Below are 20,966 nucleotides of genomic sequence, written 5' to 3'. Positions count from 1 at the left end.
GTTTAACAGAATTTCCATTTTTTTCTGGCTCTTTCCTTGACCTGATTTTAGAAAAGAGGGATTTGTTTTTTTATCACGTTGGCCTTAAAAAAAAAAAAAAATCCAAAAAAGTATTCAGATTCATTTGACAGAAATGTACTGAAACAGAAGTCGCCTGGAGATCAGTTTATGAGATTTTTCATTATATTACGTCATTGTTTTTTGTCCAAAGCGACATACAGCCATCCAGGCAGGTAGCATTAAGGGCCCACACACTGGGATGACCTGGAATTGAACCCCCCGACCTTCTGTACCAAAGTCAGGGGTGTAACCCACCAGCTTATCCGAGCCTTGCGGAGCCTCTAGCATTCAGCAACACAAATGTGCCGCCCATGCTTTCAAAGAGCGGCTTGATACTAGATGATGCTTTGTGCTTAAATTAAATCAAATCTCAGTTTAAGATGCAGATGAACAAGCAGGATTTAGTGACATCACTAGTCTGGATTTCTTTTGTGTTCGGAAAGCATCTGGCTCTTTTTTCTTTTCTTTGCATTTTGTCAAACCTCTTTTCTTTTGTGGAGGAAAAAGGCTCAGGAATGTTTTCTTCATCTATTTCTTCATATAAATATTTAAAATTTTAATTTCCACAAAGATTTATCCAACCGGTCTGGAGATGGAGTCCTCTGGTTGCAGGCTTTTTTTTTTTGGTCCTGAAAAGTTAAACAATGTAATGTGGCCAGTTTATGTTTCGTGACCAACTGCAGTGACGAGGGGCTGTTTCAAATTTGGGATGAAAGAGCCACAAAATGTCTCCCATCTACAAATCAGACTGCTCCGCAACTGTCCTCTGGTTGGGTTTTCTTTTTCTTTTGGTGAAAGTGGTTTCTGTCTGGAGGTTTGTGAAGTTGGTGAACTGGGTTTCAGGATGGTGGAGTCCAGTAAACAATGTAGTAAATCACATCAAGAGAGAGAGAGAGAGTCGTCTCATTTTTAGTGTTTCCTTTCTCTAATTCTAATTCTTCTTTCCCTCTCTCGTGTCAACATTTATCACAGTTTTCCAGCTTTTTTGCTTCACTGGCACTTAATCCGATTTGGAATGGGGTCGTTGGTCAAATGAATGTAAATACACAAATTCCGACACACTCACATTTCCAGTAGTTGCCTGTTCACGCTGCAGCACGTGACGTGTGTGGTGTTGTTCTGACCCCTGCTGGTAACAAGTGGGTGTCGCAGCCCAAGTCTCGCGCTGTAACTCTTCTAATATTAACAGAGAATCAGGCCACAAAGGCCTTTAATAAACTTGTGTTCATTTCCATAAGGTTCGCCTTTTTACCATTGTACCATATGTGACAGTTCACGTCAAAATTTCTATTGTGATGAAAAAGTAAACCTGTTTTTTCCTTATCATCTAATTGTGGAAACATTTTCTTACATCAATTTCAAAAGCAAAATGCATCTTTGACAATTTTTGACAGCAGCAGATTTAGTTTTGACACGTGGACTTTTTTTGTTGTAAGATTTTTTATTTCGGAATGCGATTTTTGTCTGGTTGTAAAGAAACAAATGATGATGAATCTCAATATGTAGTAAATTTGTTTTTGGATCGGTCAGTCTACGCTTTTTTTACTCTACAATCATAAACCTGAAAGTAGTAATTCTTGTTTCTTCTTGTGCAACCAGATATCATCCTATAAACCTCATGTTTACCTTTAAATCCTTGTTAATATTCCAAGTTAATACAAAAAAATCTACAATATTTATTTAGGAGGAGTAAGATGTTGGTGAAGACACAACCTGTATGATTTAGTCAAAACGGTAACAGACGATTTCAAGTTTCTACCTGGACCTTGATTTTTAGGGACACGACACTTGTCTCCATTCACTTCAGGCTGACACCGTTTCCTTCCCCGGTGTGTTTCCCCCTAACATCGGTCCCTCCTGTGTGTGTGTGTTCCTGTAGGGAAGGACGAGGCGCGGGGACAGCTGGACACGGCGCTGCAGGACGTCAACGTGCGCTACGCCGTGCTGGAGGACACGGAGAAGCGAGCCGTGTGCAGGGCGCTGATAGAGGAGAGAGCGCGCTACTGCGGCTTCGTCACCATGCTGAAGCCTGTGCTGGTGTGTGTGTGTGTGTGTGTGTGTGTGTGTGTGTGTGTGTGTGTGTGTGTGTGTGTGTGTGTGTGTGTGTGTGTGTGTGTGTGTGTGTGTGTGTGTGTGTGTGTGTGTGTGTGTGTGTGTGTGTGTGTGTGTGTGTGTGTGTGTGTGTGTGTGTGTGTGTGTGTGTGTGTGTGTGAGATGATTCAAATCCACCAGTAGAGGTGTTTTAAAGCCTGTTGTACTACGATAACAACACTAAACATTTCTCTCTGTGTGTGTAGGACCATGAGATCAACATGCTGGGGGAGGTGACCCACCTGCAGACCATTCTGGGAGATCTGATGAACCTGACAGCCGAGCCAAACAAGCTCCCACCGGCCAGCGAGCAGGTACTGAGCCGTCCCCTTCCGCCTGATGACTCTGGTGACCTCTGACCTTTTCCTCCAGCACCTACCTCGGGCCATTTTTCCTTTTTCTCATGAGTTCCAATTACGATCCAGAACAGACTAAAGTTCTGTCTTTGTATCGTCAGGGCCGAGGAACTCAGTTATTAACCCACCAGTGAGACTCACTGACGCTCTGAGAGACATGAATTGTTATTATTATGTTCATTACTATGAACGTACACACTGTAGTTTACGTCTGTCTCACACACGCACGCACACACACACTGTCCTGTGCTGCGCTGCTGGAAATTCTCACAAAAACACCAGATGTGTTAGTCCGCCGCTAAAAGTAGTCCCAGACAAATGCTCAGTTTCCTCCTGTTTGAGTAATGTTTGCTAAAATATGTGTTTTTCAAAACTACCAAGGATTATTTTATTATTATTAAGAAATAAGATTAAAAATCAACTTACTGTATTTGTAAGAGACTTTTAAAAATTGTTTTTTCTTCGTTGTTTGTGGTTTTCAGGTAATTTCAGACCTGAAAGGTTCTGATTTCAACTACGCCTATCAGACGCCTCCGGCCTCTCCGAGTAGCACAATGTCCAGGAAGAGCAGCATCAGCAGGTAACACACACACACACACACACACACACACCACATAGCTGTAATTATTTTACTACCTTTAAGTCTGTTTCCAATGTGCCCGATGATAAAGACGTATATAAACTGTTGAACAATAGAAAATATATTTTTAGTGAAGTCGCGGACAAAGCGTCGACTTAACTGTGGTGTTTGTTTGTGTGTTTTCAGCAACTACCAGTCTGGATCAGTGAGACACGTTCCCTCCTTGGACTCCATCAGCTGTGCTGTGGATGGACTACACATCCAGGTAACACAACAGTAGATCAAAAGTGACGAGATTAAATGACCGGGTGTCTATATACTTTTGGCCAAGTATTGATCATTAAAATCAACTCAAAAGCAAATTGTTTTTAATCAGGTACATCTAACTAAACTCCCACAACCCCCCCACTACTTCCTCTTAAAGGACCCTCAAAATAAAATAACACACACACACACACACACACTGCTCTAATCCTCTCCTGTGTGTAGCGCTGCTCCTCCCCCTATCTGCTGATTGGCTGCGATGAAAGCGGGCGCTCCCTCAGCGAGGGGAACTCCCCCTCTCGCCTCGGACGCCAGGGCAGCCGTGGTCGCTACGGTTACACCGCTGCCCCTGGCCGCAGCCACCACCACCCCCCCGCGCCGAGCCGCCGCGTTAGCCGGCGGGATATGACCAGCGTGAGAAAAAAAACAACTATCACATTCCTCCCCCTCCCCCGAGTGCCGTCCTGTGTTTCTCACCGTGCTGTGGACTCACGTCACCTACCCGCCATTTTTATCCCTCGTGTTTTTCCAACCGCTCGCACTAATTTTTTTGTCCTCTCTGCCTTTGACTCCACGTTTTATCTAATCGACGCCAAATGTCAAAAAAAAAGTTTAGCCACATTTTTATAATCCAGCTCATAGTTTCTTCCCATAGAATCTGGATTTCACTTCAAATCTCATTTTTAAATGTCCACAATTCCATAAAATGTTAGTTTCTCCGGCAGGGTTCCTACAAAATACTGGAAACGTATGTAATTTATTGTTTTTTTTTGTAATTTCCATGTCTGGATAAGTCTGGAAAAAGGAAAAGAGAGTATGGAAAAAATATTTGTGTTTCCAGACTGAACTCTAAGCAGATGTGAATCCAAAGATTTTAGAAAATCAACGATCCATCTCAAATAGAGCTGGATTGAGATCGGATTAGTATTCGACTCCTTAATTAATCGGCAACTATTTTGATAATCGATTTATCGGTTCAAGTAGTTTTTACGAACAAAAAAGTCAAAATTATCTGATTTCAGCTTCTTAAATATGAACATTTTCTGGTTTCTTTGCTCCTGTTGTCGTGGAATTTTGTCTATCGTGCCCTGAGAAACTGTTAAGACGAGTCTTCTCAGGCACCGAGCAAGGTCAACCTGTCTGTGGCCACAACAACGATCGAGCAGCTGGAGTCTCTCTCGAGGTGTCACGGTCGCGAGGAGATGACGACCGGGAACAGGCAGGTTGACTCGGGGCGCCATACACAGACCACCCTGTTGATCTGTGTAAACGAACCAGAAATCTCCTTGATATATATTGAGCTCTTATAATAAATACTTCTGCTGGAGACATCCACGGTTTCCGTCTCCCTGAATCAGCATCCACTCCTTTCAGTTTTTTGGGAAACACGATCGACATTTTTCACCATTTTATGGACCAAACAACTGATCGATAGTGAAAACCATCGTTGGTTGCAGCCCTAGTGTTTACGCTCAAAAAAAATCTGGGGGGGAAAATATTGGCTATCAGTGTGCTGAGTCTCCCCACTGAATGTTTTGTGTTCACCTCGTCGTTCCCTGCAAACCCCGAACCAGCCGTCGTCCCACTGTCCTGCTTCCTGTTACCACGGAAACGCCCTGTGTGTCGTGTCAATCTGGTGGAATGCTCCTTTTCACGTTGGTGTGGATGTTGGTGTCAGTGTGATGACAGAAGTTTGTGTTATGTGCATTAGAGTGAAGAGTTCATTTTCCTTCACCTGCTCCAGTGAACACTGAAGGTTTATGGGTTCAGACTCTTTGTATTTCCGGGGTACTGGCACTAATGTTTTTGACTGTACTGTACCGACTGAGTACGTGTCGATCCACTGACTGACGGGATGGTTCACCGCAGGACTCGGTCGGCTTCAGCAGTCAGACGACGGCCGCGGGGGGAGGAGGCAGGGGGCCGGAGAACGGCCTGTTGGCCCCGCCGCACAACGCCTACGCACACCACGGAGAGAGGGCGCGAGCCATGTCTACGTCTGGGAAGGTAAAACACACACACTCACACACTCACTCACTCACACACTCACTCACTCACTCACTCACACACACACACACACACACACACACTCACACTGCAGGTGGAGTTCATTCAGCTGATTAGACATCCACATCAGCCACTAGAGGGCAGCAGGAGACTGGAGGAAGAGAACAACCCTGCTCAGATCTCCTCTGACGTCCTCTTGTCTCCTTTCCTCTCCTCTTTTTTTGTGTTACACTCGTCATGCACAATCGCCTTTTTTTCCTCTGAGCTCGTCCTCTCTCCTTGTTTCCTCCCCACCTGCTTCTTCGTTGTTTCCTCTCCTTTGTCACCGTTCCTTGTTTTCACTCCTTTCCCCGATCTCTGTCCTCCTCATTTCCTCTCCTTGTCCTTATCTCCCTTTTTCCTTGTGTCCTCTCCTTGTCACCTCTCCTTGTTTTCACTCCCTTTCCACGATCTCCATTTTCTCTCCTCATATCCTCTCCTTGTCCTTGTTTCCTCTCCTTGTCACCTTTCCTTGTGTCCTCTTGTCTCCTCTCCTTGTTTTCAACCCTTTTCCCAAATCTCTGTTTCCCTCTTCATTTCCTTGTTTCCTCTCCTTGTCACATTTCTTTGTTTCCTCACGTTTTCTTTCTTGCTCTTTTTGTTCCTTCTCTCCTTCATCCCTCCTCTCTCCTTCTCTCCCGGCCTTGTTTCCTTTTCTCTCTCCTCTTTGTTATTTTCTGTGGAAGGATCCATCATAGTTGGAAAAATCGTAGATAAAATTATTTTTCTATCTTTTTATAGTAAAGTAAAAAATGTTTTAAAAACAACAACTCTTGTTCCCCCAGCCTTGCTCAGCTCGGGATCAGCTGGCGTTGACTCTGGGTGCGTTGAATTCGGACGCCCAGAGGAGCAGCAGGGATTCTCTGCACTGCTCCAGCGGCTACAGCACCCAGACCACTACCCCGTCCTGCTCCGAGGACACCATACACTCACACAGTAAGTACACACACACACACACACACACACACACACACACACACACACACACATACTCTACAGAAGCAGCTTCACCTTCAGCAAAATGAGATTTGATTTGTTGCATGATTGAAAATGAAAACCTGCTCATGACCCTCGGTGACCTGGTCGACCGTCCGAACCTCCGCTGTCTTATTTACACTTCCTGTTTATTTGTTTTGTTGACCTGCCTGTGATGAACTAGTTTCCTCTGCACGTCTCTAAGTTCCTCTCTGGTTCTCTGTCGTGTGTTTTTTTTCTCCCTCCGTTAAACTTCCTTCCTTCCTTCTCTTCCAGCCGTAAAGAGAGACCCTCCCCTCTATGGTAGGTCTCTGGACTGTTTTGTCTTGTCTCTTTTCATCTGTCCTGAGGAATCTCCCAGCGACTGTTGTCCCTCATCGCATGTCCTCACACCTGCATCCGACACGGTGCCCATCTGGACAATCGGCAACTATTTTGATAATCGATTAATCCGTTTTTTTAAAAAAGTCATAATTCTCTGATTTCCGCTTCTTAAATGTGAACAATTTCTTATTTCTTTGCTCCTCTGTGACAGTAAACTGAATATCTTTGGTGTGTGGACAAAACAAAACATCATCTTGGTGGTTTTGGGAAACACGATCGACATTTTTCACCATTTTATGGACCAAACAACTAATCTATTAATCGAGAAAATAATCGGCACAACAAATAAAAGGTGCGGACCAAAGAACACTGCGAGTGCAGTTTGTAAACATCACTCGTAGACACATTAAGTGGCGGGCGGCGACGCAATTCTGAGGTTTTGGCTGCCTGGTCAGTGAGTCGGTCTCTCATACCGGAGGTCGCGGGTTCGCGACCCAGCCCAGAGCAGTAAATCACAACAACAACAACAACAACAACAACAAAGAGAGAAACAAGCTTCTTCCAAATTCACGTACTGCCCGTTTAACTGTTTGAGGGTTGAGGTTAGAGAACGCTGCGTCGAGCCAAGTGTAAGGTCAAAGTTCAACCACTGGAATGTCATCACATCCTCGCGTGTCCTCGCAAAACCGTTTGATCTTTTTCCGTGGCGTCGTACAGTTTTGCATCATTTCCCTCAGAGTGACGCTCGTGTCTTGATTTTTCAAATTTGATTACGCAGGACATTATGTCGTATATGTGAATGTGGCTCGAGAGTAATTGAGTTGCGTGTTGCACAGACGATGAGTTACTGATGTGATTACATGTTCCTGCTGCTGCCGTCGTCCGTCAGAGGAGGGGAAACAGTCCGTCATCAAATGTCATCAAGATGATCCTGAAAATATTTTTGACCTTAACGACTCACGTCTTTTTGTCCCCAGTCGACTACGAGTCCATCTCTCTCCACGGCGACGTCGACTCCATCTCCCTTCACCACCTGTCCCACGGCGGCAGCCAGTCGGATTTCGACCGGTCCTCGACCATCCCGAGGAACTCGGACCTCGGCCTGCAGTACCGGAAGTTCGCCCAGTCCAAGCGGCCCGCCTCCACCGTCAGCCTGCTGGCCGACCACGATCCGATCGGCGGCTCCGTCCGCCAGCTGGCGTCCCACACGGCGACCATCAGGCGCAAGCCGTCGTCCAAGCCGGCGTATCGCAGGGGCACGATCAGCGGCGGGGTGCCCATCCCCATCTGCACCCCGCAGGTCCCTGTCAAGGCCCTCGCCGGAAACGGCGACGATCACGTCTTCGCAGCGCCCGCTGCCATTGGAGCGGGCGGGTTAGTTCACAGTAAATTCTGCACGTCCACGCAGAGCCTCAGCGCCTTACCCCCCACCTCCTCCTCCTCCGCCTCCCCTTACTACCAGCTGGTCCCAGGTCAGATGCCCATCCCGGTGCCTGTGCCAACTGTACCTTCCCTGCCAGCAGAGAGCAGCATTGCCAGGCAGCATCAACAGAGACAGTACCAGCAGCAGCCACATCCGCACAACCATCAACTCAACATTCAGCAGCAGCAGCAGCAGCAGAAGCAGCAATATTATCAGCAACCGTTTCAACATCACCTGTCTGTGCTCCAGCAACCCCAGCAACTGCAACAGCAACATGATCAGTATCAGCAGCAGCAGCAACTGCAACAGCAACAGCAACATGATCATTATCAGCAGCAGCAGCAGCAGCAGCAACTGCAACTTCAACAGCAACTGCAACAGCAACAAGATCAGTATCAGCAGCAACTGCAACAGCAACAAGATCAGTATCAGCAGCAACTGCAACAGCAACATGATCAGTATCAGCAACAGCAGCAGCAGCAGCACCAGGCCCAGCTCCCACCCCCTGCTGCCCAGGGAGAGGCCTCCCGTCTGGGCCACAGCACTCAGCAGCAGGCCCAGGCTCCTCCACCCTCCAGCCAGCATCAGAACCCGGAGCCGCTGCCCCAGGACGGAGGAGGAGGAGGAGGAGGAGGAGGAGGAGGAGGAGGAGGAAACATGTTGAGCCTCATCAGAGGAGTCACGCTCAAACGGACCCTCACCGACGACCGCTCCGCCCCCCTCCTGCCGCCCCCAACCAATCACAAATGAGGCTGAGCGACGAGACGGGTTCTACAGTTTAACGGGTTCCGTCACAGACGCAGAGAAACAACGTGGACGTTACACACACACACACACATGCTGATTCATCTCTGGTACTCCCTGCGTGTGTGTCTGGTGTTTTTTATTTTTAGTCCCTGCTTCCTTCTAGTTCCGTTTAGATTTTCCTGTTTTTAAAAGATTTTTTGACACGTGTCGCTGGCTTTTTTTCTTCTTTTTGTTTCTTCTCATGTTCGCATTTTGAATTGTGCATAAAGTTATTGTTTTGACCCCGAGTCTCACCAGTATAGAGCCGAAAGTTTTGAGTTAGTGCTCCGCTCACTTCCTGGTCAGGTGATCGTCCCATTAGTGTCGCAGGTCCTCTCCAAAGTCCCCAGGAGGGATGGGGTTTTAGTAATCAGTCCGGTCGCCTCCGCCGCTTCGCGTGGTTGAACCACGACGTTCGGAGGTTTTCGGTCAAAACCCCGACGCTCCCGAATCTGGAATAAATACATCAGTCATCATCTCGGTAGATGTAAATATGTTACAGAAAAAGAAAACAAGCTCTGAGGAGGAGGAGGGTGGAGGTTTTACCATGTCAGAGGTCACACTCACTCTCTCTCTATTGTCTTTGACCCCAACTGGAAAATAGTTTTGGGGATTGATTTCCTCACCGTTGAGTGAGCTGCAGTTTCTTCCTCCTGGGACGACAACATGGTGCCACTGTTTTGTGGAAAAAGGATTAAAAAGAATTGTTACTGTCGGAAAATCGTCTGGTTTACTGTGTAAATAATCATCTGGTTTAACACGAGGAGGAAGGGGAGGGATCTGTCTGCAACTGTTAGAGGCGACGCTACAGATCGAATAAAAGACGAGGGCACGGCCGCTGGTGTGACGGCACGGAGTCGAGGTTGTCAACGGTTACGGGCTCCACGTTGAGAGATGGAACACAATCTGCTTCCACAGAAGAAAAACATTCAGCAGATTAAATAAAAAACGGTGCGATGACGAAAGTTTGACCCGCGAGATGCTGACATTGAGAAAAATAATATTGTTGGTTATCAAGACATAATATGACAAAGATACTGTTTCGCCCTGAGTGGATAAAAGATAAATATATAAAGGAGAAACCCTATTTACCCAAAGAGTTTGGTTTCGGGCTCCGGTAGCTGGTTCTATTCAGGACCCTGTTCCAAAATCAAGTCGGCGAAATATTGAGTTATTGAGTCAAATTTGTTGACTTGTAATTTTTCTGTCTCCTCTCAGAACATGACGTCTAAAAGAGACCAGTGAAGGAATTGGATCAACTAGTAAACCGTTGATCAACTTCACGACGGAGACGCGTTGCGTCTAAAAGTTGCAGAGCGTGAGCAATGCAGGGTGGTGAGGGGGAGCAGGGCCGTAGCTGCGACATCTAAGGATGGAGGCCCAGATGTTTTGGATCATCTGGTGGTTAAACGACACGAAGAGGAGTTCGATGAGAGCTGCAGCGAAATTGATTGATATGGAAACAATTTTTTTTTCAATTTTGGTTTATGAAATATCAGATATAATTTATTTTTTTAAAACCTGACGACTCCATCTCCGACTGTCCTGATTTATCTGACAGTTCAGTCTACAATCACTGACGAAGATTTAACTTTTTTTTGTTTTGTTTTGCTCTTACAAAAAATGCACATTAAAAACTGTCGCTAATTCATTTCTCGTCAGTCGACTGTTTGCACATGTCGGTTTGTTTAGACTTTTTTCAGATTTTCTGACATTTTTTGGGACCAAACATCTTAAAATTAGGCGTAATGTTTTTTTTTGTAATAAAATAAACATACCTGATGCTATAATTTATTATATATGAGTAAATAAAAAACTCACAGGCTCATCAAATTTCCGGCTCGTGACCTCAGAAGATTCTGGCTGCGGCCCTGCTCGGGGGGCTGCCTTGGCCCGGACCCAGCTGCATGCTGGGAAATGCAGTCCCCGGTCCCTGGTCGGCTGGTCCCCCTTTAGTTTTTTTCAGAGAATTCTTTTCTGTGTATTTTGTATTTTTAAGTCTTTATTTTTGTCGATGAGACAGAAAATTTGCCTTCTGCTCAGTTACGAGAGCTTCTGATAATCATTTGATTGATTGATTGATTGATTGATTGAACCCTCGCAGGTGTGTGTGTGTGTGTGTGTATATTCATGCTTCAATTCCTGGGGGAGACCTAAATCTATATATATATATAAAATGTATGTAAACATATCCTGATTGTATTTTTGTTGATTTATTGATCCGACGACGTGATCAGGTCGTTATTTTGTTTTTGTAGAAAAGCTTTAAAGGAGGGAACCCCGGAGAACTCTTCTGACGAGGATCTGGAAGCTGATTGGATGCGTGACACAACGGACGACGCCGAACCGACAGAATGTAGAGACGTTTTGTTCTTCATCTTTTCACGTTCACTGTGGGATCAATAATAATAATAATAATAATAATAATAATGACTGATTCATGGATTCCAGCGTCGCCCTTTCTTGTGTCTCCTGTCGCTCTGCAGCTGGAACTGTTCTGTGTTCGGTGTTCACTGGGATCACGTTCTTTCTTTGACCTTTTCAGGGGAAATGGAAAAGATGGTCTTAAATATTGTGGAATTACAGTTACAGTTGACACCTGCTGCTGGAATTTTAAATATTTTCATTTTACAACTTTAACTGTTCAAATGCGAGGAGAAAATGAAAACAATAAGCCAAAAATCTCTACTGTAATCGAGTATCCGTAAACTTAAAGCTACAGTGTGTAATACTTAGAAGAACTTATTCACAGAAATAGAATATATTGTCCATAACTATGTGTTCATATATGTATAATCAACTGTGAAAGAGTTAAATATAGTTCCATGAGGTGGACCCGCCCTTCGTGTGAGTCTCCATGTTTCTACGTCGTGTTGAATACGGTTGTTGAATTAAACGGTTCCAGAATATGTAGCGTTGAATTTTCAGACGCTGCCGGAAACCGGAAACAGAATCGGCGGTGCGCCGCCATAAAGTGTCCCCTGTCGGTCACTCGGTTGGTTGCGGTTTGCAACTTTACCACCAGGTGCCGCCAGAATATTTTTTTTAAATGACACACTGGGGCTTTAAAATGACAGAGAATCATTATTGTATCAAACAAAATTAAAGCTCTGGTTATTTTGAGAATAATACATTTACAAAAACAATGTACTTTCAAAACATTATTGGTGTCATGCTTCTTCAAAATTAGCCTGGTTTTTAAGATATATGTAAATTTTTACATTTTGGCTTCTGCAAAAAGTAATAAGATAAACACAATAATGTAATAACTTCCCACTGATGTAATGAGTTATCACATTATTGGTGAAGAAGTTTATTACATTATCAGGTTTTATTACAATTTTGATGGAATTTAGTTGAGATTTTTTAGGCCAATATTACAATATATTGTATGCCATATTTTTACAATAAACATAACATATATAACATCATTATAACATCAATTAATCTGACAAACTGTAAAGTTTCTATTAAAAAAGTTCACATTATTTTAACTTAAAAACCTCATGACATCTCCAAATGTATTTTCTTTTGTGTTATTTTTTACAGTGCAAAAACTCATATTTTTTAGTTTTTTAATTCAGAGAAAAAAGAAAAGCTCCCACAGTAATTTTTTTCTGTCAAATGACAGAGTGACGAGTGGAATTTGACACGTTCGTTACTTCCTGCTCCCGACTTTGATTAAGATCTGATCTTAAATGTTCTGATCAAATTTCAGTGATTTTTGATTATTGTTCATATCAGTCGACAACAACAAGTTGAGCGACTTGAGTTTTCACCAGTGTCATTCTGGACAACAACGACAAACTGACTCTCCTCAGTAACTGCAATTATCTTCATTAACGTTAGCATCAGTTTTCACGAACGTAAATAATTCAATCTGAAGTAGGAGAAGTAGAAGAGTATGAATATGACTGAACAAAGGTTGACAAATCAGATTTTCCTTTTTGTTGTTGTTTGTTTTGTTGTTTTTTGGCCCCTTGGTTGCAGCAACGTGTCAAAACCTTTAAATTTCATATGGTGAACCACTCAAATAACGTAAATACAATAATTCGACCTGTACTGCACGTTAGTATCGCTGCTTTGTTGTGAGACTCTTCTACATTTCAGAGGCAAATGTTGTCATTTTTTTACATTTTCATCGACGTGGCGACTTTATTGAAACGACACAATCTGACGATCAGTATCACAGATGATGAACTTATGAATCATTATGTAGACATTAAGTTATCCAGAAGTGTTCATAGAGTAGTTGAAATGAGCCCCATCTTTACTTGCAAATTAATAATAATAATAGTTATTACTACTATTAATAATAATAATAATAATAATTAAACTCAACCACGACCGTCACTTTCCAAAAGAAGCTCAACTCTCTCATCCTGAGATCATACTGAGAAGCTGCTGACTCACTCTGCGGGTGAACATCCCCAGTGGTTACCCAGGGTGGGACACACACACACACACACACACACACAGTTTTAATTTCTTCCCCATGTTATCATACGTTGCACTTCAGCATCATCTCGGTCATTTCCTCATCGGAGCATCACACGCTGCCGCGGAGACGATGAATCACAAATGGCACCAGATCATTTTAAAGAATGACACACTGTCTCTTTAAGACGCAGCTCACAAAATGCATAGTTTCATCAACAACTACAACTATTACAAAATATAAACTACAGCTGCGACGAAGTGGTCAAATTCACCCACAACTATTAAGATAATTGTTGTTTTCTGTAAAAAAAAAAATGTATATACACATATATATACACACATATATATATAGAGATATATTTGCTGGTTCCAGCTTCTTAACTGTGAAAGTTTAATCCTTTTTCTTTGCTGCACATGAAAGTGATCAGATATTTATTTTTCCTTTAGGGTTTTTTTATATTGTCATATATCATTATACAATATTCATTTAACATATTTCTTAGCCGCAGCCAATAAAAGAAAAGAAAAAAACATTTCCACCATGAAAAGAAAAAGAAAAGAAAATACATATTATAAAAGAAAAAAAATCCTTTCACCTCGTTTTTTTCCCATGAGCTTCATATTCTTTAAGCCCAACTTTTCATCTTCAATTTTTTTTTCTTGTCCTGGTGGAAAAATAATTCAATAAACGTCTGTACGAATAATAAGAGCAACAAATAGCATAAGTTATAAAATAAGAAACAAGCAGATGGGATTTGAACTGTGGCAAGTTTTTCCAGGATTGAGGTCAAATTTGAACAGATTCAATATCAACCGCAGCGGGCGAGAGACATAGGGAGTGACTCATCTCTCTCTCTCTCTTCCTCAACAACAACACTGACGCAGACTTTTACTTTTTGTAAATGGAGCTTCTTCTTTTTCTTCTTCTTTTCTTTCATCGTCTGTTCTTTCTCTGTCTCACCTGCTGCTTGTGGTTATTAGAGTCACAAGAGGCTCAGAGACGACAGGTGGGAGGCGAGGAACACGCACACACACACACACACACACAGACACACACACACACACACACACACACACACACATCTAGTCATTGTTCCATACACACTGATCCCGTCACAGCAGTGAGTCAGGCTGACCCAGATACTGGACGCCATAATCTCTCTCTCTCTCATCATTTTCTACCACTTTCTGTGTGTGTGTGTGTGTGTGTGTTGCAGCTGCTCAATGACTCACAGTGACTCTGCATAAATCTGTATGTGTGTGTGTGTGTGTATATGTGTCAGGTTTGTTGCATATGTTGCACCAGCTGCAGTTCCACTCTGCCCCACTGGGGGGGGGGGGGGGGGGTTACTTCACTTACAGCTGCTCGGAAACTGTCACAGCTCTTTATTTTTATTCTCTTAAACACAACTCATTGTTTTCTTTCTTTTTATTATCTTTTTTTTATTTATTTTTTTATATTTTTACCCCCCGACATTCTTGTCCCTTTCATTATGGGCATTTCCAACACAAAATTATATATATATATATATATATATATATATATATATATATATATATATATATATGCACACCTGCATATACTTTTGGCTTTTGGTTTTTGGTGTGCCACCCCGAGATTTTCAGAGCAAAAATAACAAATTATCAAATAATATAATAGTTGAAAAACAAGAGATGGAAACCACAGCTGGACTTCTGATCTTTCAGCCAATGTCTATAGCTATATATATATACATATATATTTTTTACGTAAACACATAATTAGGGCTGAGAATTATTTTTTAACCTTTACAACGATCTATTTCATTTTTTATTGATCGTTCCGTCTTCCAGCCTCCGTCTCGTCTCATGTGGTCTCTCCTGTTTGAACACCTTTGTTTTATTGTTTTTCTGTAAAGTATATTTTATTGGTTTTATTTCTTCTTTTATGATTTTATTTAACCTTTATTTTTTATTTTTTTATGAAGCACTTTGTGACTTTGCCCCGTGAACCCAAAAAACCCTCCTTCACTGCTCTGGCTCGCTCGATGTACTGAGTCTGACATTCTTTAACGACACAGACTAAGAGACAGAAGAAGGAAAGAAAGAATTTCCCAGAAGCGCTTGCGGCTGTAACACAGTGAACGACACTGTTCCAGTCAGAGGGAAATGACCTCAAAGCTTTTTATGAGTTTTTTTTGCCGCAGAAACATTGAAGTCAATAAAAAGCGATCGGGCCTCTGTGCATTTCAGATCTGAAGTGTTTTCACTGGGGCTGTTCAATCCCCTTTCAACCCTTTGTGGTGCGTTCACGCCGGACGCAACGCAAATGGTGGTGTTGCTCTGCACGCGGGTAAAGGATGTTGGGCCGCTGGAACCTTTCATGCCCGTGTGTGTCTGTCTCTTTGTGTTTGTTCAGAGGAGTTTTGTCGGCGAAAGTGAACGAAGAATCGGTTCTTCGCGTCACACGAATATTTCACCCCGAGCGACTGGCGTGAACGTGGCGTCTTTGCGCCATTCGCGTCTTCGCGCTGACTCATGTAATCTGCGTGCGAAAATAATTTTCTTTTGGTTTCTGAGATTGTCAGGGGCCCCGTCCGGCCACCCCTGTGAAAAATCTCTGGGGGCGCCCCTGCTCTTTTGGCCTCACCCTCTCCGATCGAGGCCCATGTCTTCCATCCACAACGGAGTCCGGTTCTGCTCGAAATGACTTCCTGTTAACAGAGCGACTGGCGTGAACTTGGCGTCTTTGCGCCATTCGCGTCTTCGCACTGACTCATGTAATCTGCTGAAAAAAGTCAGAAAGGAATGCCGATGGCAAAGCCACACAAAGCGGTTGTGCCAACTGGGGCTAACTAGCTAGCTAGCTAGTTAGCTAGCTAGCTAGTTAGTCCAACTTCCTCGTTCACTTCCTGCTGATCTCGACGCTAACTGGCTGTCGCGTCCACGCGTCAAGTGAATACTTTGCCCGAGTTCAACTATTTCAACTCAAGCGACTGACGCAGAGTTAGCGTCTTTGCGCTAGCTGCGTTACTCGCGCGAGCAACAAAACACAGGAATACACCCGCCCGTTGTCTGTCGAGGCGCCGGGAGTTTCTTTGACGGCGATTGGCCTTTTTGCGACGTCGCATCGCGGCGGATATTTCGCTCGTCTTCAAATCCTTCAGCTCCAGCGGGTGAGGCGCGAATTTCACGTTAATCCGCGTCGCAAATTTTGCTCTGCGTCTGGAGTGAACGCAGCATTACTTCATTACAGCCCTCGACTGTACAGTCGCTACTTTAATACTCCACGACTTTTATTTTTACAGCGTCAGTTGATGTCTCTACATAACGGGCAATTAAACATTTACTTATGAAATGCAACACAGAGTTAAAGATTAAACCAGCGGTCTCCAAACCTTTCTTGTCCCTTCACTGTTTGTAGTCGAGCTCACGACTGAAGGAGGACAATCGTTTCGCAGTAAAGCAGTTAGTTTTATTATTGATTTTTAAATTATTTAATAAGGCCCAATGTGGACTTGCAGCAGACTACTTACCAGAATTAGTTCTGGTCTATGACAAAGACCCCTCAGATCCTCAGGGGTTTTTTTGGTGTTTTATTTATTTATTTATTTATTTATTTGCACACATTACTGCATAAAATCCAGATGATGAAAATATAATAATGTGTCAGGAAAGGTCAAGAAGCCACAGGCGTATACGTACAAGTGACCTTCCCTCTCAGCTTAAGAAGAAAAACAAAGGATGACATAAAAAATTCAAACTAAGCTTTAAGACATAATTAAAGGGAAATACAACAAAAAGTGATGACAAATGACAAGAAGTGCATGAAATGAACAAAAAGACAAACGGATGAGTGGACAAACATAATACAAACATAAGAAACAACAACAACAATATACATGAAAAACAATGTGGGGGAAAACAAGAATAGACATACACGTCAAGAAATAATTAGACATCATGAATTACATGTGCCGACAAATTCCTTTCAACGTTTTAAAGATGACGAGCGCTTGATAACGTGTATGTTGGCATTCCACATCTGTCCAGGGTATGAGAGGAGCTGAACACGTTCATATTCTCAAACTCAAATCAAAAAACTCGCCTATTGAGTGGGTTTTATGTGGTGTTTCATAATTTCATGTTTTTATATGAACTTTTTCTTAAAAATATATTTTGTTTTACAAACATTTTAGTGTTGATTATTATTATTATTTCTTTCATAGACATTTTATTATTATTATTATTATTATTATTATATTATTCAGACTTTTTGGGGCTTTTAAAAAAAAATCAAATGTTTATATTGTATATCTTTTATGGTCATAACTACCCTCCTTTTACTTTTGTCTTTTAAGTTATTGATGTTTTTTGGTCCCAATTCCATTTTCATTAGTTTGAAAGGAGCGTTATGAATAACGTCTGATTGATTGATTCACGATCGTCACCGTCTTGACTTCCATCTCTCTGTCTGTCTCCACTTGAACCAACAGAGACGATAATCTGAGCATAACAAACACCCTTCGTGCATGAAGGGTGCGCTTGTTTCAAGTTCCGCATAGCGCGGGTGGGAGGTGAGGCCACGGCTGCGTGTTTACTGGATGGTTGTAAAAGCATTTATCGGAGAGATGTTGTGGCAGAGGTCAACCTCTTCCCCTGGGAGGAGACTTAAAGACACTAAACTCATCCTTAATCCAGAGACGGCAGCTGCGCAGACAGAGCAGTGAAAGGCGGATCAACCCTCTGGAGGGCTCACGGGACTGTTTTGGACGGGGGATTTTTCGCAGCTTCGCTCCGACAGACGATGTCTTTCCGAGCTGAGGAGAATCTCACCTGTCCCGTCTGCCAGGACATTTTCAACGAGCCCGTCATCCTGACGTGCAGCCACAGCTTCTGCAGAGACTGTGTGCAGACGTGGTGGAGGGGCAAGCCCTCGCACGAGTGTCCCGTCTGTAAGGAAAAGACTTTGCTGAGCGATCCGCCTCGCAACTTGGCCTTGAAGAACCTGTGCGAGTCCTTCTTGCTGGAGCGAGACAGCAAGAGGTCCGAGTCCGTCTGCGGTCTGCACGGCGAGAAGCTCAAACTCTTCTGCCTGGACCACCAGCAGCCCGTGTGCGTCGTCTGTCTGCATTCCGAAACACACAAGGACCACGGGTTCCGACCCGTCGACGAGGTCGCGCAGAACCGCCGAGACGAGCTCCAGAGACACCTGACGCCGCTGCAGGGGAAACTGACGCTCTGTCAACGAGTCAGAGCAAACTGCGAGCAGACGGCAGAACACGTCGAGGTGCAGGCCCGGCGCACGGAGGGGGAGATGAAGAGGCAGTTCGAGAAGCTCCACCGGTTCCTGCGAGAGGAGGAGGAGGCCAGGATCGGTGCTCTGAGGGAGGAAGAGGAGCTGAAGAGTCGGACGATGAAGGAGAAGACGGAGGCTCTGGGCAGAGAGATCGCAGCTCTGTCTCACGCCGTCAGAGCCGCAGAGGAGGAGCTGAGAGCCGAGGACGTCTCCTTCCTTCTGAACTACCCGGCTGCAGAGGAGAGGCTCCGGCGGCGCCCGCTGCCCGACGACCCGCAGCCGCTCTCCGGAGCTCTGATCGACGTGGCCAAGCACCTGGGCAACCTGACCTTCAACATCTGGAACGCGATGAGGGAGGTGGTCTCCTACGCCCCGGTGATCCTGGACCCGAACACCGCCAATCCGGAGCTCGCCGTGTCCGAGGACCTGACCGGCGTGACACACGGGGAGCGGCAGAAGCTTCCCGAGAACCCGGAGCGGATCGACTACCACCGCTCGGTCCTGGGCTCCGAGGGCTTCGACTCGGGGACTCGCAGCTGGGAGGTGGAGGTCGGGGACAGTGCCTCCTGGTTCCTGGGTGTCGCCGCCGAGTCTGTCCAGAGGAAAGGACACATCCACTCCGGAATATGGAGATTGGGATTATCCAATGGCCAGTACAAGGCCTGCTCCCCGTCGGCGCCGGCGGTGGTTCTCACGGCGAAGGCGAAGCTCCGGCGGGTCGGAGTTCATCTGGACTGGGACGGAGGGAACCTGTCGTTCTACGACCTCGACGCCGACGCGCACGTACACACCTTCACGCACACGTTCGCGGAGAAGCTGTTCCCTTACGTCAGCAACAGCGACGAATTTCCAGTTAGGATTTTAAAGTGGGACGACGACGATGACTCTGACTCTGACGATGAATAAATGTCCTCGTCGAAGTAGCTTGGATGGATGGATGGATGATAGATATATGGCTTTATTGATCCTGGGAGAAATTTTGGACTCTCAACTCTATCGATGATCCAGTCTGTAAAAGAAGTCATTTTATCTTTTCTTATGTTAAATGTTTTGGGGGTTTTTTTTTACGTTAGGAGAAAAAGTTCTCCGATCCTCTCTATAAAAGAAACTTTACATTTATCTTTGGTGACTCTGGAACAAAAACATGTTTAATATCATTCTTATTTTAATACGTTATGTTATTTTCGTTAGAGTTGATAGAAAAAAGACATTGCGATGATTTTTTAAAGAGGCAACAGAAAACTTCCGGGCCCCTAGTGGTTCCATGTGGTATTGTCGCGTTTTGCGCCGTAAATCGAGTCGTAGTTTTTCCCCCGGTGGCGACAGAAAGAATTACAGGACGGTGTCATTTTTTCTATCATTACTTGTCTATTGCTGCCTTTAAGTGAACCCGGTTCTTTTTTCGGAGACACGTGTCTCTCTGAGTTTGTACAAATATTTATTTTCCATCATCAGATATCGCTTCATTAAACTTGACCGTGTGCATCGGTGTCGCCCTGTGTTTCATTTTCAATGTGCTGCACGACGTCACGTAACTGATGTTCGCTCCGTTAAAGACGAGGACATGATGTTCTGATCCTCGTTCCATAGTTGGGAACCACACCCCACCTCTCTCTATAATTGACGACGACCGCAACAACTCGTTCGTGTTAATGTACCAGAAATAACAAGTCCTCGCTATGCAGTTGGCGGCGAAAAAATTCAACTTTCCAGTCGAACTTCATTTTCGCCGGAACATTCTGTCTGAGGAATGTCAGCGGTCGAGGACACGAGAACAAGATGGGAATGTCGGCGCATGCGTGTCGCCCCGTCTCCTGGAATTCCAAAGATGGCGGGCGACGGCGCAAAAAATCACACTTATTTTCAACTCATCATTATCACTATGCAAAATATTGGTTTTTAGAAACAAACAGTCACTACATCTACCGCTCTTCTTTCGCCACTCTTTCACATCTGCCGCTGTCGGAGGACAAAGGGCAAACTGCGGAGCAGGGGCTCCCGACGATGCGCCCGTTACGCTGGTCGCCAGCCGCCATTAAAGACGAAGAAGAAGAAGAGTGTGCAACCAATCACGTTGCGATCTCTAATCCGACCCTGGTCCGAGAACACGGCCTCCAACCAGAGCTCGTCTGTATCTCAGAGACGGTGCGTTCAAGTTCAAGACACGTTTGCTTTGGAACCTCTTCCCACGTGGTGACGTTGTTTCCATCCAGGTGAACATGCTGCCGTTTCCATTTCACTCGTATGTTTTTCTGCTTATTGCACAATTCTCTCAGTTCTTTTCTGCGAGGTCTCACTTTGAGTCAATTCAAAGACGCGAGGTTCAGGCGGCCGACGGGGAAG

General features: G+C 44.4%; 3 protein-coding genes across 5 annotated transcripts in view; all 3 read left to right on the top strand.

Annotated features, from left to right (window-relative positions):
• mtss1 (MTSS I-BAR domain containing 1) overlaps positions 1-11,350 on the top strand; it is a 43,803-nt gene extending 32,453 nt beyond the window's left edge. The window contains exons 7-14 of one of the 2 annotated variants that reach the window (XM_035630133.2): positions 1,940-2,097; positions 2,358-2,465; positions 2,990-3,087; positions 3,274-3,352; positions 5,221-5,358; positions 6,183-6,333; positions 6,649-6,675; positions 7,674-11,350. In XM_035630133.2, coding sequence (XP_035486026.2) covers positions 1,940-2,097; positions 2,358-2,465; positions 2,990-3,087; positions 3,274-3,352; positions 5,221-5,358; positions 6,183-6,333; positions 6,649-6,675; positions 7,674-8,869 — 1,955 coding nt within the window. In that variant the 3' untranslated portion in view covers positions 8,870-11,350. The remainder of the gene's footprint in view (positions 1-1,939; positions 2,098-2,357; positions 2,466-2,989; positions 3,088-3,273; positions 3,353-5,220; positions 5,359-6,182; positions 6,334-6,648; positions 6,676-7,673) is intronic. The other variant, XM_035630134.2, reaches the window with a different exon arrangement.
• Positions 1-20,966, top strand: part of LOC118308749 (NACHT, LRR and PYD domains-containing protein 12-like) — a 988,189-nt gene that overhangs the window by 540,952 nt on the left and 426,271 nt on the right. The window lies entirely within an intron of this gene.
• LOC118308772 (nuclear factor 7, brain-like) lies at positions 17,944-20,108 on the top strand. The gene has a single exon (XM_047332448.1). It carries the CDS (start codon positions 18,132-18,134, stop codon positions 19,527-19,529), a length of 1,398 nt encoding a protein of 465 aa, XP_047188404.1. The 5' UTR covers positions 17,944-18,131; the 3' UTR covers positions 19,530-20,108.

Source organism: Scophthalmus maximus, chromosome 6 (genome assembly GCF_022379125.1).
Source record: "Scophthalmus maximus strain ysfricsl-2021 chromosome 6, ASM2237912v1, whole genome shotgun sequence".
In the NCBI taxonomy this organism is placed as follows: Eukaryota; Metazoa; Chordata; class Actinopteri; order Pleuronectiformes; family Scophthalmidae; genus Scophthalmus; species Scophthalmus maximus.
The sequence above is the reverse complement of the archived record's forward strand: the minus strand, read 5'-3'. Positions and strand labels throughout refer to the sequence as shown.

Excerpts from the sequence above, each read along its gene's own strand:
- LOC118308772 (XM_047332448.1), top strand. The coding sequence starts at position 18,132 with ATGTCTTTCCGAGCTGAGGAGAATCTCACCTGTCCCGTCTGCCAGGAC.